The 18,407-nt window shown below is 37.9% G+C and overlaps 1 protein-coding gene across 7 annotated transcripts in view; it reads left to right on the plus strand.

Moving 5' to 3' along the window:
- The first annotated feature begins 4,347 nt into the window (after window positions 1-4,347).
- LOC107505847 (adhesion G protein-coupled receptor E2-like) overlaps window positions 4,348-18,407 on the plus strand; it is a 48,846-nt gene continuing 34,786 nt past the window's right edge. For 3 of the 7 annotated variants that reach the window (XM_036234304.1, XM_036234305.1, XM_036234307.1), the window contains exons 1-3: window positions 4,349-4,585; window positions 6,479-6,532; window positions 6,845-6,964. In XM_036234304.1, the coding sequence (XP_036090197.1) occupies window positions 4,528-4,585; window positions 6,479-6,532; window positions 6,845-6,964 (232 nt within the window). In that variant the 5' untranslated portion in view covers window positions 4,349-4,527. Of the gene's footprint in view, window positions 4,586-4,833; window positions 5,039-6,478; window positions 6,533-6,844; window positions 6,965-18,407 lie in introns of all 7 variants that reach the window. The other 4 variants (XM_036234309.1, XM_036234306.1, XM_036234310.1 and 1 more) reach the window with 4 other exon arrangements.

Here is an 18,407-nt window from a genome sequence, read left to right on the forward strand (position 1 = left end):
ATATGTTGTACTATCATTATCACTTGTTTCTATGTATCTCTTGATCTCTCTTTATTTCTTCTCTGACCCATTTATTCTTCAGTAGCGTGTTATTTAATCTCCATATATTTGTGGTTCTTCTTGATTTCTTTCTGCAGTTCATCTCTAGTTTCAAAGCTTTATGATCAGAGAATATGGTTGGCATGATTTAAATCCTCTTATATTTGTTGAGGCTATCTCTGTGTCCCAGTATGTGCTCGATCCTTGAGAATGTTTTATGTGCAGTAGAGAAGAATGTATAAGCAGCTGTTTGGGAATGGAAGGCTCTGAAATGCCAAGTATGTCCAGCTGGACTAAAGTGTCATTTAAGGATGTTATTTCCTTATTGCTTTTCTGTTTGGATGATCTGTCCATATCTGACAGTGGGGTATTTAGATCCCCTACTACAATGGTGTTTTGGTCTGTTTCTCCCTTTAGTTCTGTTAGTAATTGCTTTATGCATTTCGGGGCTCCCTGATTGGGAGCATAGATATTAAGAAGTTTTATATCTTCTTAGTTCCTGATTCCCTTTATCATTATGAAGCGTCCCTCAGTATCTTTCTTTACCTTTTTCAATTTGAAGTCTATTTCATCTGATATTAGTACCGCTACTCCCACTTTTCTCTGAATGCCATTTGCTTGAAATATCATTTCTCACCCTTCTCACTTTGAGTCTATATTTGTCTTTGGTGCTGAGATGTGTCTCCTGGAGGCAACGTGTGGCTGGCTTTTGGTTTTTGATCCAATCTGCAACTCTGTGCCTTTTTATTGGTGAGTTAAATCCATTTACATTTAGGATGATTATTGAAATATGAGGCCTTCTTATAGCCATTTTATCTTTTTGCTTTATGGTAGCTCAATGTTTCCATTGCTTCCTTGTCCTTGTGTTTCTGTTTTCTTCATTTTGGTTGGCTTTTGTGGGCTTTGCCTCAAGTTCTTCTTGTTTTATGTTACATATTTCAGTTCTTAATCTTGGTGTGTTGTTACCATTATGAATATGAAAAAGATAGTTGTATACATATATAGTCATCCATTTTCTTCTGCGTGTGTATCACCTTTCCCCTTTGCAAATTTGGATCTTTGAATCCTCTCCTTTTCAGTAATTGTTGTCTCAATTTGTCCCTTTATGTGCTGTACATTCATTACTACTTTGCTATAGCAATTCTCTTCTTCTTATTTAAGCTTCTAATGCCCTGTTCTTAGTAAGGTTGTACTCCTCTGCTTCTATTTGCCTGATATTCACTTTATTCCTAATTATGTATTTTTGTTTTTTATGTTATTTTGTTTTAGGTGAGCTGACCCCTTTCAGTATTTCCTGTAGTGCAGGCCTCATAGTGGAGAATTCCCTCAATTTTTGTATGTCTGGAAAGGTCTTAATTTCTTTTTTCATATTTAAAGTAGAGCTTAGCTGGATACATTGTTCTAGGCTACTAGTTCCTTTGACTTAATAGTTTAAATATTTGATTCTATTCCTTTCTGGCTTGTACAGTCTGTTCTTAGAAGTCCAATGATAATCTAATGGGTTTTCCTTTATAGGTTACCATCTTCTTTTCCTGGCTGCCTTGAGAATTCTGTCTTTGTCATCAATTTTTGATAACTTTAATACAATGTGTCTTGGTGAAGGCCTTTTGGGGTTGAGATAATTGGGTGTTCTCTTGACTTTTTGAATTCCAAGCTCCAGCTCATTTTTTAGATTTGGGAAATTCTCGTCCACTATTTGTCTGAAAATGCTTTTTAGTATCTGCTCCTTTTCCTCACCTTTGGTAATGCCCATTATACTTATGTTTCCTCTCCCACTTGTATCAGCTAGTTCTTGTATTTCTCTTTCATTATTTTTCCTTCTTCAGTTTCTCTCTTCTTCCTTCTGATTTATTTCTAGATTTCTGTCTTCAATATCAATGATGCTTTCCTCCATTTGGTCAACTCTATTTCCCAAGATTCCTATTTTATTTTTTAACTCCTGCAGTGTGTTTTTCATCTTTTTGAAGGTTTCAATCTCCTTGCTCTGCTCATCTAGCTGTTTTTTTAATTTCTGAAATTGTTGACATGATTTATACTGGATCTCATTGAGTTTTTTCAGAAGTACTATCCTGAAGTCTCTGTCATTTAAGTCATGTATTCTTATGTCTGTAAGCTTATTTTCTGGAGATTTTTCTCTTTCTTTTTGAGATGCCTTGTCACCTCGGTTGTTCATGGTGCTTAATGGATTATTTCTCCACCTGGGTGTTTATTATATAAAGGTCTCCCTTCAGCCTGCTGCAAAGAAGGCACTTTTCTTTTGGTTTCCAGTAGGTGGCATCTAAGCCTCTTGGATCTCTGCGTTATATAAAGTGTAAATAATGTAATTTTTTATTTTCTCGTAGGTATTTAATCACACTTGCAACTCTCCATTTCAGTCCCTGTTAGCAACAGTTTTGGTAGCATTTGTTCAGATTCCCCTGGGACTCCTGGGTGATCGGTTGGAGGCCCTCTGGGTTGTGAGTTGGGGGCTGCGGCTCAGCCTCGGTTTTGCAACCAGGGCTGGTAAAAATCAAGTGTTGTTTCTCTGAGGTTCCCTCCTACTTCTCTACTTTCTGCTCTGATGACTTAGCCCTGCTGTTGCCTACGTAGAAGACCTGGCACTTCTAGGCAGGGCTGTTCAGGGAAGTCACCACACCTTCTCCCCTCCAACTCTTCCTGCAGTGAGCTCCAGAGTCTGTGAGAGGTAGCTTCAGTCTCAACAGCTTTTGGTCAGATTCCCTTGGGGCTCTGCGGAGTTCAGTCTTGGAGGGTGTGGAGGGAGGGGCCCTTTGGGTTGGGGGTTAGGGACTACAACTCAACCTCGGTTTTGCAACCAGGGTCAGTAAATATCAACTCTTGTTTCTCTATTGCCCTGTTGTGCTTCTCTCCTTTCTGCCCTAATGACTAGGCCCTTCTGCTGGTTGCATGGAAGACCTAGCACTTCCAGGCCGGGATGATCAGGGAAATCGCTGTGCCTTCACCCTTCCCCCATCCTCCTGCAAGGAGCTCCGGAGGCTGCAAGAGGCACCTTTTTTATTTCTCCCAGTCCACTGCCAGACACCTGAGGTTCTGACCTGTGGTAGTTCTTATGCTCAGATCCCACACTGAGATGTGCCGGTGTGCAATTTGGGCGTTTTTTGTTCACTTTTAGATGTTCAGTTTGCTGTTGTTTCAAGGAGAGAAATCTGAGGACTTCTCTCACTCCACCATGTTTCCCCAAAAATATCTTCATTTTAGACCTGCCAGGATGTAGGAATGTTGGGATAGCATAAGGGAGAGTTTGTGGCAATTAAACATTTATGGATCTTGATTGAAATGACACTTACAGGACTCTAAAATGTTACATAAAAATGTTACCTTTGCAGGAAACTGGGTGAGAGGTACACAAGACCTCTTGGTATTGTCTTTGCAACTTCCTGTGAGCCGAACTGATATTTATTGCAAAATAGCAATTTAAAAATAAATTTTAAAGTTCTGAAAAAATTAAAAATAAATTTACCATGTGATACAGAAGTTCAGCTTCTGGCTATTTATCTGAAGAAAACACTAAATCAAAAAGATACATGTACTCAATGTTAATTGCAGCATTATTTATAATAGCCAAGATGTGGAATCTATCTAGAGTCCATTTGTGAATAAGAATATTGTTCAGCCACATAAAAGAATGAAATCTTGCTATTTGATATAATACTGATGGACCTTAAGAGCATATGATCTCACTTACATGTGAAATCTAAAAACTAAAAAGCTCATTGATACAGAGAACAGATTGGTGATTGCCATAACCAGGATGTGTGTGGGGTGGGGGGGGGGTGTGAAATAGATGAAGGGAGTCAAAACATACAAACTCCCAGTTATAAATAAATAAGTCATAAAATTAAATGTACAGAATGATGACTATAGTAGATAATACTGTAGTGCATATTTGAAAGTTGTTAACAGAGTTGATCTTAAAAGTTCTCATCATAAAAAATATTGTAACTATGTATGGTGACAAATGTTACCTAGATTTATTGTGATGATCATTTCACAATTTATACAATTATTGAATCATCATGTTGCACATCTGAAGCTATATAATGTAGGTCAATTATACCTCAATAAAAATTGTTAGTAAACAAAAAATAGATAACTCCATCGACTCTCACCAAAGGTCTCATAAGGACAAAAAGACTGGTAGAATGATTCTTCATGTTGGGGACATCTTTTAATACACAGTATCACATCTTTATACATCAAAAACATTTAAAAATCACCCTCAAAGAAGCTTTCAGTACAAACACTTGTAATGTTATTTTAATCCTTAAAAAGAAGAACTGGATTGTTTCTCAGCCTTTTGGCTAAAATCAAGTGTAAAAAGAAGAACTAGAGTCTCTGAGAAGTTAATTATGAGGAAGATTGGGGTCAGGGAAAAGATCCAGACCAGAGATTTATTAAGTCAGTTTCTCTAGAGCACACTTAAAATAGGATGTGTTTTTAACACACACAGACCAAGATCAGACATCCTACATGGCTTGGCTTGTTGATTTCTGCTCTGTGAGAAACAGATATCTAAGATTGCTGCCAGGTAAGTAGAATCATAACAATGATGACAGACAACTAAAGCTATCTGAGCACTCTCGAATTAATTCGAAAATATTTTATGTTCTTGTTTCATATCTGGCTTGTTTTCCCACTATCTCTATAAGGTACAAAGGGAAGAAATTTTGAGAATACTAGCTCACTTATATTACATCTCGAAAGAGAAAGTCGGGAAACTTATTCCTAGGACACACTTGAGGACTTAACAATTTCTCATTTTGCCACTTGTATTAGTCCAGGTTTTCCAGAGAAGCAGAATCAATAAAGAGAGAGACAGAGAGGCAGAGAGATCATAAGAAATGGGCTCATGAAAAAGCGCAGGTTGGAAAGTTTAAAATCCACAGAATAGGCCAGTAGCATGGAAACCCAAGGAAGACTTGATGTTGCATCTGAAGTCCGCAGGCATTTTGGAAGCAGAATTCCCTCTTCCTCAGAGCAGGTCAGTCTTTTTTCTTTTAAGATCTTCAACTTATTAGATGAGATCCACCCAAATTATGGAAGGTAATATGCTTTATTCAAAGTCTACTGATTTAAATGTTAATTTTATCTTTAAAAAAAAAAAATACCTTCACAGTAACACCTAGACTAGAGTTTGACCAAATATCTGGGTACTGTGGCCTAGCCAAATTGATACATAAAATTATGTTGTTGTTGTTGTTTGAGAAGAGTAAATAACCAAACTATCTGAAAACTATATTATGCTAAGAAATACACTGTCCTTGTGTTTGCATCATGGAACGATTTACAAGACAATAACAGTGAATTAGCTAAAACCAGTATTAGCAAGTTTAGCTGAATTATAATTAGTCTTTATTTCCTTCAATGCTTAGGATAATACTTGTTACTGAGTTAGATATTCCTTATTTATTGTCCTCATTACTTGTACTTTGTTTTCTGATTTTTATAAAAATAATCGTTTCTATTTCATTTCTTGTCAACTGAATTGTGAGACATGGTTATTTAAATGCCAGGTACATTTGGGGAAAATTCTATAAAGACTCACAGATTTGAAAATGTTTTTATAGGGTTTGTTGGCTCACATATGGAAATGGGAAGACAGACACTAATAGGTAGTCTATTTATTGCCTGTAGGGTATATTTCATTCCTTTGTACATGCAATGGTTTTCACACTACAAAGCCCATTTAGGACTGAACTGGCAGATAAAGGGGAAAGGCTGTGTCCTCAGTGCACTCTAGGAGGGCCAGGCGATCATTTTGGAGGAGCCATAGGAGCCATGGGTGCTGTACCTGGAGAAGACACTTGACCAGGAGATAGTGGCTCCACCCGTAGGTGCCTTAGTTCTCACTCCTCACTACTCATCAACTCCCCTCTCTCAATTCCAGGGCTCCGATCCCTGCTGATATCATTGTGAGCCAGAGCTCAAACTTTGGAATGTCTGACTCCAATTCCCATGGCCCTCTTGAATGCCCTAAAAATGTACATTAACCAAAAGAAATGATCCTGGAAGAGAAATCCTCAAAGCAGATTTCTGTCATTGACAAAGAACAAAGAACCTGGATCTGGGCAAAGGCATGTCAATCTGAGGACTTTCTCCATTAAGATTTATCCCCTCCATTGAGAGAGGTTGGGGTTTCTAAGACATGCTCTGTCATCTGCTGTGTGAATATTCTATCCCCTTACCTGTAGCACCTGAAGTTCTGTGAGGACTATGTCCGTTGATGACTAATTCCTCGGGGAGTCCTGGAAGATAGGATGGGGGGAGGCTTAGTCCTCGATTCTAAATAAAGAACAAGAAGTTGCTGGAAGGCTGTGGCTGCAGGACAAGAACAGTCTCCACAGCAGCAATGGTCACACAGGGGCTGAAATTGGAGGCTGACTCTCTTTTCTTTGTAATCTCTCTGCTTTTTCTGCCCCAGGACTGTCAGCGATGCTGTTGTTGCCATTGATTGCTGCAGCCCTGCATGACAGAGGTTAGTCAACCCAGACAGAGCCACATTAGCGATATAAGCTAGGGAGTGCATGCTGCGGTCTGGGTCCCCCACAAATTGGGAGGAAAGGAGGCTTATTCTGCAATGGAAGCTCAGAGATTGTCTTCTGGAGATAAGAGAAGCTGTTTTTACCTCCCTAAATGCCTAGAGTTTTTTGTTTTTTTCCTGTTGCAGTAGCAGCCGTCCTCTCTTCCTTTTCCTCCTCTAGTCTTGAACTCACAGTTGACCATGGCTTCATTCATTCCTCAGGCCTTCTGACCTTGGTCTCCTTCTCCACTTCTTCTTCCTCAACAGCCTGTATTCACTGGTGCCCTCCAAACCCTCCATGTGTCAATGCCGAAGCCTGTCTCTGCGCTCCGGGATTCAGTTCTGCATCTAGAAAGGTCTTCACCGGCCACTTGGAGAGTTGTGATGGTACGGAGGCTTGCGGGTGGTGGAGGGTCATTCAGAGATTGTGGGGGGTGGTTGGAGGGCATTCAAAGCCCTCAACCCTGAAAGCAGCACAGAAGCACTTTGCCAAGGATCAGCGAGAGGGGACAACACAAGGAAGTGTAAAAGAAATAGGCAGTCAGGTTTTCACAGTCAATGGTAGGGTGTTGGGAGCTTACACAGTGGCACTGGGCTATGTGGATTTGAAGTCTAGCTCTGCCACTGACTGTCTCTCTAACATTCATGAAATTATTTCTCCTCTCCTTGCCACAGTTTGCTTGTCTATAAATTGGGGATAACTAGTTATCTACCCTACATGGGTAGTGTGAGGTTTAATAGTTACTTGAATGAAAAAAAAATTAAAGATGAATACAGAGCAAATTGTCGACAAATGCTATTTTTTTATCATTGCTACTGCTGTTATTGTAATGGTTATTTTCATGGCAGAAAGAAAGGAAAGAAATAATGGAAGCAACAGGAGATAAAAACGACCCAGGATCTAGAATCTCAGGCTTTCCTACTAGCTCAAGCTCACTAGAAATTACTGCCCACTCATGATTGTGGTTTGCCACCTCATCCTATAGCAGAGCCGCGAAGCAAGCAGGCCTAGGATTTTTTTTCTTACCTTCACCCATTCTCTGTGTCTATGTATTTGTGTTTTTTTTTAATTCCACATATAAGTGAGATCATATTGTATTTGTCTTTTTCTGTCTGACTCATTTCACTTAACATAATGCCCTGAAGGTCCATGCATGTTGTCACAAAGGGCAGAAGTGCTTTCTTTTATGAATAAATAATATTCCACTGTATACATATACCACTTTTATACATTCATCTATCAATGGACTTATACATTGTTTTTGTATCTTGGTTAATGTAAGTAATGCTGCAAAGAACATAGAGATGCAGACATGTCCTCAAGATTGTAATTTTATTTCCTTCTTGAAGAATACCCGGAAGTAGAATTGATGGATCATATGGTTCTATTTTTAATCTTTTGAGGAAGCTTTGTACTGTTTTTCATAGGAGCTTCTCCAATTTAAATTCCCCACGATGGTGCCCAAGGTCCCTTTTCTCTACATCTGTGCCAGCACTTTTTAACCCTTGTCTTTTTGATAATAGCCATTCTAACAGGTGTGAGGCGATATAGCTCATTGTGGTTTTGATTTGTATTTCCCTGATAATTAGTGATGTTGAGCATATTTTCATGTGTCTATTGTCCATCTGTATGTCTTCTTTGGAGAAATGTTTATTCAGGTCCTCCGCCCATTTTTTAACCTGATCATTTTGGGGTTTTTTTTGCTATTTAGTTGTATGAGTTTTTTATATGTTTTAGTTGCTAACCTCTTAGCAGATACATGCTTTGCAAATATTTTCTCCAAATTAGAGGTTGCTTTTTCATTGTGGTGATAGTTTTCTTTGCTGTACAAAAGATTTTTAATTTGATGTAGTCTCACTTGACTATTTTTGTTTTTATTGTCTTTGTTTTGGGTGTCAAATCCAAAAAATAATTGCCAAGACAGATGTCAAGGAGTTAATTCCACTGTTTTCTTCTATGAATTTTACTATTTCAGGAAAGCGTCATTTTTTTAATTACCAAATTTGGGCTCGAAGAGATTTAGTGACTTATTTTTACAGCTTTATTAAAACATAATAGTCAGTTGCTCATATTTACATTGTACAATTCAATGACTTTTTTTCAATTATAGTTGGCATACAATAATAGTTTCATTTAGAGATCTATATAACTCACAAAATGATCACCCCACTAAGATCTAGTACTCCTCTTCCTCCTTACATATTTATTATAATATTGTTAACTATTTTCCTTATGTTACACTTTATATCTCCATGACTATTTTGTATCTATCCATTTGCCCTTCTTAATCCTTTTGCCCTTTTTCACCATACTCCCAACCCCCTCTCCTATCTAGTAGCCCTCAAAATATCTCTATATCTATGAGTTTGTTTTCATTTTTGTTGTTGTTATTGTTTATTTTCTTCTTTAATTTCCACATGTATGTGAAATAATGTGGTATTCGTCTTTCTCTATCTGACTTACTTCATTCAGCACAATACCCTGTAGGTCCATCAAGGCAATTTCTTTTTCCATTCTGTTCCTTTTAGTCTGTGTGTGTCTTTTTCTATTCTGTTTCTTCTAATCTGTGTGTGTCTTTGAAGTGAGTCTCTTGTAGGCAGCATATGTAGGGCTCTATTTTTCTTTTTTTTTTCAATTAAGTTTATTGGGGTAACACTGGTTAATACAATCATAATTTTCAGGTGTACATTATCATTTGACATCTGTATATTCTATTGTGTGTTCACCACCCAAAGTTCAGTTTCCTTCAGCTACCATATATTTGATCCCCTTTACCCTGTCTGTGTCCCTCCTCCTCCTCCACCCCCCTAGTAACCACTAATAGTCCTCTGGTAACCACTAGTCTATAGTATACATCCATGAGTCTCTGTTTGTTTGTCCTGCTCATTTGTTGCTTTTAGGTTTATAGCGCACATATAAATGATATCATGTAGTTTTCAACTTTTTCTGGCCGGCTTATTTTGCTTAGCATAATTATCTCATGGTCCATCCATGTTTTTGCAAATGGCAGTATTTCATCATTTCTTATGGCTGAGTGATATTCCATTGCATATATGGACCACAGCTTCTTCAGCCGATCATCTATTGTAGGGCACTTCAGTTGCTTCCATATCATGCCCACTGTTAATAATGCTATGAACACTGGTGTGCAAATATCTTTTTGAATATGGGTTTTCAAGTCTTTGGGGGAAATACTCAGTAGAAGGATTGTTGGATCATATGGTAGATCAATTTAGTTTTGGGGGGAACCTCCATACTGTTTTCCATAGTGGCTGTATCAATTTGCAGTCCCACCAGCAGTGTATGAGGGTTCCTATTTCTCCACATCCTCTCCAACATTTGTTATTGCTTGTCCTGTTGATTATAGCCATTCTAACAGGTGTGAGATGGTATCTCGTGTTTTGATTTGCATTTCTCTAACAGTTAGCGATGTTGAGTATCTTTTCATATATTTGTTTGGCCATTTGTATGTCCTCTAGGAAGAAATGTTTGTTCACATTCCTGCCCTTTTTTGATTAGATCATTTTTTGTTGTTGTTATTGAGTGGTATGGGTTCTTTATATATTTTGGATATTAGGCCCTTATTGGAAGCGTTACTTGCAAATGTATTTTCTCATTCAGATGGTTTTTTCTTTACCTTGTTGACGATTTCTTTTGCTGAACAGAAGTTTTTAGTTTGATATAGTCCCATTAATTTATTTTTGCTTTTACTTCCCTTGCCTTTGAGGTCAAATTCATAAAATCCTCTTTAAGTCCAAGATCCTCGAATTTCATTCCTATGCTTCTTCTAGGCATTTATTATTTCAGAGCTTATATTCAGGTCCATAATCCATCTTGAGTTAATTTTGGTGTGTGGTGACAGACAACAGTCTAGTTTCATTCTTTTGCAGGTGGCTTTCCAGTTTTCCCAGCACCATTTATTGAAGGAGCTTTCCTTTTTCCACTCTATCTTTCTGGCTTTTTTGTTGAAAATTGTTTGCCCATATAAATATGTGTCTGTTTTCCTGCATATACCATACTGTTTTGATTACTGTAGCTTTGTAGTATAATTTGAAGTCAGGCAGAGTGATGCCTCCAGGCTTGTTCTTTTTTCTCAGAATGGCTTTGGTAATTTGGGGTCTTTTGTTCTTCCATACAAATCTGTTGATTTTTTGTTCTATTTCTTTAAAAACTGCTAGTGGGATTTTGACGGGGATTGCATTAAATCTGTATAATACTTTAGGTTATAAGGTCATTTTAACTATGTTGATTCTTCCAATCCAAGGACATGGAATATCTTTACATTTCTTTGTATTTTCCTTGATTTCTTTTAATAGGGTCTTGTAGTTTTCATTATATAGGCCCTTCACATGTTTCATTAAATTTATTCCTAGGTATTTTTTTGTTGTTGTTGTTGCAATTACAAAAGAAATTATTTTTTCAACTTATTTTTCTGACACTTTGCTGTTAGAATATAGAAATGGCATGGATATTTGAATGTTGATTGTTGTATCCAGAGACTTTACTGTATTTGTTTACTGTTTCTAGTAGTGTTCTTGTGGAGTCTTTAGGGTTTTTTATAGAGAGAATCATGTCAACTACAAATAGTGACAGTTTAACTTCTTCATTTACTTTTGGGATGTCTTTTATATCTTTTTCTTGCCTGACTGCACTCACTAGGCTCTCCAATGTTATATGGAATAACAGTGGCGATAGTGGACAGCCTTGCCTTGTTCCTGATCTTAGAGGGAACATTAAGTATAATGTTGGCTGAGGGTTTGTCATAGATGGCCTTTATTATGTTAAGGTATTTTCCTTCTATACTGATTTTGTTAAGTGTTTTGATCATAAATGAAAGCTGTATCTTGTCAAGGGAATTTTCTGTATCTATTGATATAATCATATGATTCTTATTTATAATTTGTTTATGTTTTGTATCACATTAATTTATTTGCATATGTTGAGCCATTCCTTGTACTCCTGGGATGAAGCTCACTTGATCACGGTGTATAATCTTTTTAATATGTTGCTGTATTCGGTTCATTAATATCTTAATTAGGATTTTTGCATCTGTGTTCATGAGAGATATTGGTCTGTAGTTTTCTTTTTTTGTGTTATCCTTACCAGGTTTTGGTATCAGAGTAATATTGGCCTCATAAAATGAGTTGGGAAGTATTGCCTCCTCTACAATTTTTTGGAAGAGTTTGAGGAGAATGGGTATTAAATCTTCTTTGAATGTTTGGTAGAATTCACTGGTGAAGCTATCTGGTCCTGGACTTTTACTTTTTGGTAGATGTTTGATGATTGTTTCAATTTCCATGCTGCTGATCCATCCATTTAGATTTTCCAGTTCTTCTTGATTCAGTCTACAAAAGTTTTGTTTTGCTAAGTACTGGTTCATTTCTTCTAGGATATTAAACTTGGTATTATATACTCTCTTAGAGTATTCTTATATGATCATTTGTATTTCTGCTATATCAGTCATAATTTCCCCGCTTTCATTCTTGATTTTATTTATTCATGTCCTTTCTCTTTTTCCATTAGTAAGTCTAGCCAGTGGTTTGTCAATTTTATTAACCTTCTCAAAGAATCAGCTCCTTATTGCAATTATTTTTTCCGTTATTCTTTTGTTTTCAATTTGATTTATTTCTGCTCTAATTTTGATGATTTCTTTCCTTCTGCTGACTTTAGGCCTCATTTGTTCCTCCTTTTCTAGTTTTTTTTAAGATGAAGCATTAAGTTATTTATTTGGGCATGTTTACGTTTTTGGAGGTAGGCCTGTATGACATAAACTTTCCTCTTATGACAGTTTTTGTCATGTCTCAGAAGTTTTGATATGTTGTACTATCATTATCATTCATTTCTATACATCTCTTGATCTCTCTTTTTATTTCTTCTCTGACCCAGTTATTCTTCAGTAGCATGTTGTTTAATCTCCATGTATTTGTGTTTCTTCCAGATTTCTTTCTGCAGTTGACCTCTAGTTTCAAAGCATTATGGTGAGAGAATATGGTTGGTATGATTTCAACCCTCTTATATTTGTTGAGGCTATCTCTGTGTCTCAGTATATGATCGATTCTTGAGAATGTTCCATGTGCAGTAGATAAAAATGTCTAGGGAGCTGTTTTGATATGGAAAGCTCTGTAAATGTCAATTATGTCCAGTTGGACTCAAGTGTCACTTAAAAATGTTATTTCCTTATTGATTTTCTATTTGGATGATCTGTCCATATCTGACCATGGGGTATTTAGATCCCCTACTATGATAGTGTTTTGGTCTGTTTCTCCCTTTAGGTCTGTTAGTAATTGTTTTACATATTTCAAGACTCCCTTATTGGGAGCATAGATATTAACAAGTGTGTTATTTCTTCTTGGTGCATGATTCACTTTATCATTAAGAATTATCCCTCAGTATCTTTCTTTACCTTTCTTATTCTGAAGTCTATTTTGTCTGATATTAATACTGCTACTCCTGCTTTTCTCTAAATGCCATTTGCTTGAAATATCAGTTTCCTCTTTTTCACTTTGAGTCTATATTTGTCTTTGGAGCTGAGATGTGTCTCCTGGAGGCAGCATGTGCTTGAGTTTTGTTTCTTGAGCCAATTGGCAACTCTGTGCCTTTTATTGGTGAGTTCAGACCATTTACATTTAGGGCAATTATTGAGATATGAGGCTTCTTATAGCCATTTTATTTTTTTGCTCTCTGGTAGCTCAGTGTTTCCATTGCTTACTTGTCTATGTGTTTCTGTTTTCTTTATTTTGGTTGGCTTTTGTGGGTTTTACCTCTAGTTATGCTTGTTATATGTTATATATTTCAGTTCTGAATCTCTGGTATGTGGTTACCATTATTAATATGTAAAGAATAGTTTTATATATATATATACATTCATCTATTTTCTTCTCCGCGTGCTTTATCTCCATTGCTCTTTGTGAATTTGGATCTTTGAACCCTCTCCTTTCATCATTATTGTCTCAATTTGTCCCTATGTATTCTGAATGTTCATTACTATCTTGTTATAACAATTCTCTTATTATTATTTACACTTATAAAACCCCGTTCTTAATAAAGGTTGCACTCCTCTGCTTCTATTTGCCTAATAGTCACTTTACTCTTGATTATGTATTTTTGTTGTTGTTATTTTGTTTTAGGTGAGCTGACCCCCTTATGTATTTCCTGTAGTGCAGGCCTCGTAGAGAAGAATTATCTCAACTTTTCTATGTCTGGAAAGGTCTTGATTTCTCCTTCATATCTAAAGGAGAGCTTAGCTGGATACAATATTCCACGCTGGTAGTTCCTTTCACTTAATAGTTTAAATATTTAGTTCCTTTCTTTCTGCCTTGCGGGGTAGGTGCTGAGAAGTCCAATGATAATCTAATGGGTTTTCCTTTATAGGTTACCTTTTTCATCTCCCTGGCTGCCTTGAGAATTCTATCTTTGTCATCAATTTTTGATAACTTTATTACAATGTGTCTTGATGAAGGCCTTTCTGAGTTGAGATAATTTGGTGTTCCATTGACTTCTTGAATTCCAAGCTCCAGCTCATTCCTTAGATTTGGGAAATTCTCGTCCACTATTTGTCTGAAATTGCTTTCTAGTCTCTGCTCCTTTTCTTCGCTTTCGATAATGCCCATTATTCTTATGTTTCCTCTCCTAATGGTAACAGCTAGCTCTTGTATTTCTGTTTCATTATTTTTCATTCTTTGATATCTCTCTTTTTCCATCTGATTTGTTTCTAGATTTCTGTCTTCGATATTTCTGATCCTTTTCTCCATTTGGTCAGCTCCATTTCCCAAGCTTGCTATTTCTTTTTTCAAGTCTTGCAGTGTTGTCTTCATCTCCAGAATATCTATTCTGTTCTTCTTGAGGGTTTCAATCTCCTTGCTCTGCTCATCTAGTTGTTTTCTTAATTCTGAAATTGTTGCTATGATTTGTTTTGGATCTTATTGAGTTTTCTCAGAAGTACCATCCTAAAGTCTCTGTCATGTAAGTCACATTTTTCTATGTCTGTAAGCTTATTTACAGGAGATTTTTCTCTTTCTTTCTGAGATGCCTTGTCACCTTGGTTGTTCACAGTGTTTAATAGACTATTTCTCTGCCTGGGCATTAATGGACGTGTATTCTGTTGTTTTTCAAGAATGAATATTTATTATATAAAGGTCCCTCTTTAGCTCGCTGCAAAGAAGGCACTTTTCTTTTGGTTTCCAGTAGGAGGCATCTAAGCCTCTTGGATCCCTAGCAGTTTCGAGAGAGTTTGCTCAGATTCCCCTGGGGCTCCATGGTGATTGGTCTTAGAGGCTATGGGGGGAGGGGCCCTCTAGGTCGGGTGTTAGGGGCTGCAGCTCAGCTTTGGTTTTGCAACCTCCACCAGCAAAAATCTACGGTCCCACTCCACTTCTCTGCCTTCTGCCCTGATGACTGTGCTCTGCAGCCCGCCGGCCACAGCTCACAGCTTTCCAAGGCAAAGCTATTCAGGGGACTCACTGCAGGAACTTACACTCCGTCTCTTCTCCCCTTCCTCCTGCAGGGAGCTCCAGAGGCTGCAGAGGTAGCTTCAGTCTCAGCAGCATTTGCTCAGATTCCCTTAGGGCTCCACGGTGACTAGTCTCGGAGGTTATGGGGGGAGGGGCCTTGGGTTGCGGGTTGGGGGCTCAGCCTTAGTTTTGTAACAGGGAACAGTAAAAATCAACTATTGTTTCTCTGTGGTCCCGCTCCCCTTCGCTGCTTTCTGCCCTGATGACTGAACCCTGTGGTCGGCTGCTTACAAGCCCTGGTGCTTCCAGGCAGGGTTTTCAGGAAAGTCACTGCACCTTCACCCTCCTCCTCCTCCTACATGGAGCTCTGGTGGCAGGCAGTGAGAGGTAGCTTCTTTATTACTCCCAGTCCACTGCCCGACACCCAGGGTCTCACCTCTAGTAGCTCTTATGCACAAATCCCATGCTCAGATGAGCTGGTGTGCAGTTTTGGTGGGTTTTATTTATTTTATTTTTTGAGTTTTATATGTTCAGTTTATTGTTGTTTCAAGGGGAGAGATATAGGGATGTTTCTCACTTAGCCATGTTTCTGCCATCAACTCAGGGGTCTAGTTTTCTTATCTGTTCAACCACCCTATCTTTTGGTTGGAATGCTTAATTATTTTCTATTTGAGGTGCTTGTTGATAGATATTTAGTTATTACCATCCTTTATTCATGTTTTTGATACATGATTCTTCTTCTTAAAGTAGTCCCTCCAACATTTTCTGTAAAAGTTGTTTGGTGGTGACAAGTACAAAATTAAATGTAACAACATCTATGTCATAGGAATACCGGCAGGAAAAGAGTGAGAACAAGAAATTGAAAACCTATTTTAAGAAATAATGATGGAAAACTTCCCTAACCTGGTGAAGGAAATAGACATACAATCCCAGGAAGCTCAGGGAGTCCCAAAAAAGATAAACTCAAAGAGGTGCACAACGAGACACATCATAATTAAAATTCCAAGGGTTAAATACAAAGAGGGTATCTTAAAAGCAGCAAGAGGAAAGCAGTTAGTTACCTACAATGGAGCACCCATAAGACTGGCAGCTGATTCCCAAAAGAAATTTTGCAGAACAGAAGGGCTTGGCACAAAATATTTAAAGTGATGAAAACCCAGAATCTACTTTATCCAGTAAAGCTATCATTTAGAGTCAAAGGACAGATAAAGAGCTTCCCAGAATGAAAAACAAAAAAAAGCTTCAGGAGATTGAGTGACTTTTCCAAAGTTGTACAACTAATAAGGTTGTAGAACAAGATCCAGGTGTAAAACTAAGGGATTTTTATTCTTCAAAAAAGAGAATCATAAAAGGAAATTATAATATTAAAAATTGTTCAAATTGAAAATTTGATTATGTGCATTTAACCACCATAAAAAAATAAGAAGGAAATGAAATGATATTGTTTTTAAACAAGAAATAGTCCTTATCTATTCAAAATACTATTAGATGCAATTTGTTGGTACTAAATGAAAGTATTTCTAATATATTTGAAACGATGAAAAAAATATATCCCTAAAATTTTCTAGTAATCTATGTAGTGGACTATTTTGTTTTTTATTGTGTTATTATTGACATGTAACATTATACTAGTTTCAGGTCTACATCTTCTCTTATTACATTATTGAAGTGGTATTGGTTAATAAAATTATACAGATTTCAACTGTACAATTCAATACTATATCAACTATATATTGTATTGTGCGTTCACCACCCAAAATCAAATCTTCCGTCACTATATATTTGACCCCCTTTACCCTTATTTACCTTCCTCCTCCCTGCTTTCCCTCTAGTAACCAATAAACTGCTGTCTCTTTCTATGAATTTTTGTTTGTCTTGTTCATTTGTTGCTTTCAGTTTTATATTGCACATATGAATAAAATCGTATAGTTTTCAACTTTTGTGTCTGACATATCTCACTTAACATGATAATCTCAAGATTCTTTTTCATTATTTACATTTTTCTTTGCTGTCTAAGTGTCTCTGTGTTGTTTAATATTTCTGAAGAAGTAAATTTTATCAGGAAAAAAAAAAAGATGTTGTTGAGACTACCGCCTAGCCCATCTATGACCCTGGAGTTTTTCTTAAAAAGTTCTTTGTGTGTTTCCATGTGTGTCTCATGGAGATTTGTAGACTAAGTGAACATGAATGTAGATCCTGCTGCTATTGTACCTGGGTCCCAGCTCCTTACTGAGAGCACACTTGTCAGATCGAGGAATTTCCCATCCTCGTGTACTCCTATCCTGCACACCTTATTCCCAGCTCTACTCAGCTCAACTCCAGCCCATCCCACCAACTTGAAAACAGGTCTCTAGCCATTGCCGTCATCTGAAAACAAGGGAAGAAAGACCCATTGGCCAGACGGGGCTGAACACGAATGCCACAGATGTATGTCCCTCCCCTTCCCTCTCATGTCTTGGTGCTAATACCGCAGCCTGGGCCTTATGAAGAAAATTCATGAGTTTAGAGAGAAAATTCTTATCTGGGAAAGACCAGTTGCCTGCCTTGACTCATCATGACTCCATGAGTCCTTTCAGGCTCTAAAGCCTTTAATCCCCTGTGTGCAGGATCAAATATTCTGTCCCTAAATTCTGATTCATTCTTCTGTTGCTACTTCTTACTAAACTTGTTGTTTTTAGCCAACTGTGTCCAGCTTCTGCTCCTTGTATCCCTGAGCTACTCAAAGGGGATATGGCTCATGGGCACCTTTCTTTCATGTTTAGAAACAAGAAGAGATAAGATGTCAGAAAACACCTTCAGTGATTCAGCTGTGAGAAGATTCCTGCTGCTTCTCATTTCACATCCCCTCCTGCATCTAATGGGGTGGGAAGGAATTTACCCAGGGAGTGGAGATAGGAAGACTCTCTCAGAAACATCCTGGGCATCTGAAAATGGCCTGACATTGGGAGCTGGAGGAGTGCCTGATGAAGAGTGTAGGGTGTCCTTGGGCCACTACGAGTAATGGGAAGTGGAAGCCATCAACGGGCAAGGGCCTGACCACTTAGCTCTATCCATGGTGTGAATGATGATGTCACCCTGGACAGCCTCCAGCCATGAATCTCCCCGCTACCACAGCATAGAAGGTGGCCTTCAAATCCACTATTGTCCTAACTGAGCCCAACCCCAGGTTTTCAATGATGCAAAGAGCACCACAGAGAAGAGTCTGTAGCTGAGTCACAGCTTCCATCTACCCCTCAAGGCACAGAAAAGTGAATGTAGACCTCCCTCCATCGCCATCATGACACAGCAGTGTATCTGAATCTAGGTGCCCTCAGGCCCAGCCAGAGAGCAGAGACGAGCAGAGCAGTCAGCAGACTTCCTTGAGCATCTGGCTCCAGGC

The sequence above is a fragment of the Rousettus aegyptiacus genome, unplaced genomic scaffold, assembly GCF_014176215.1.
Source record: "Rousettus aegyptiacus isolate mRouAeg1 unplaced genomic scaffold, mRouAeg1.p scaffold_m13_p_16, whole genome shotgun sequence".
NCBI classification, from domain to species: domain Eukaryota; kingdom Metazoa; phylum Chordata; class Mammalia; order Chiroptera; family Pteropodidae; genus Rousettus; species Rousettus aegyptiacus.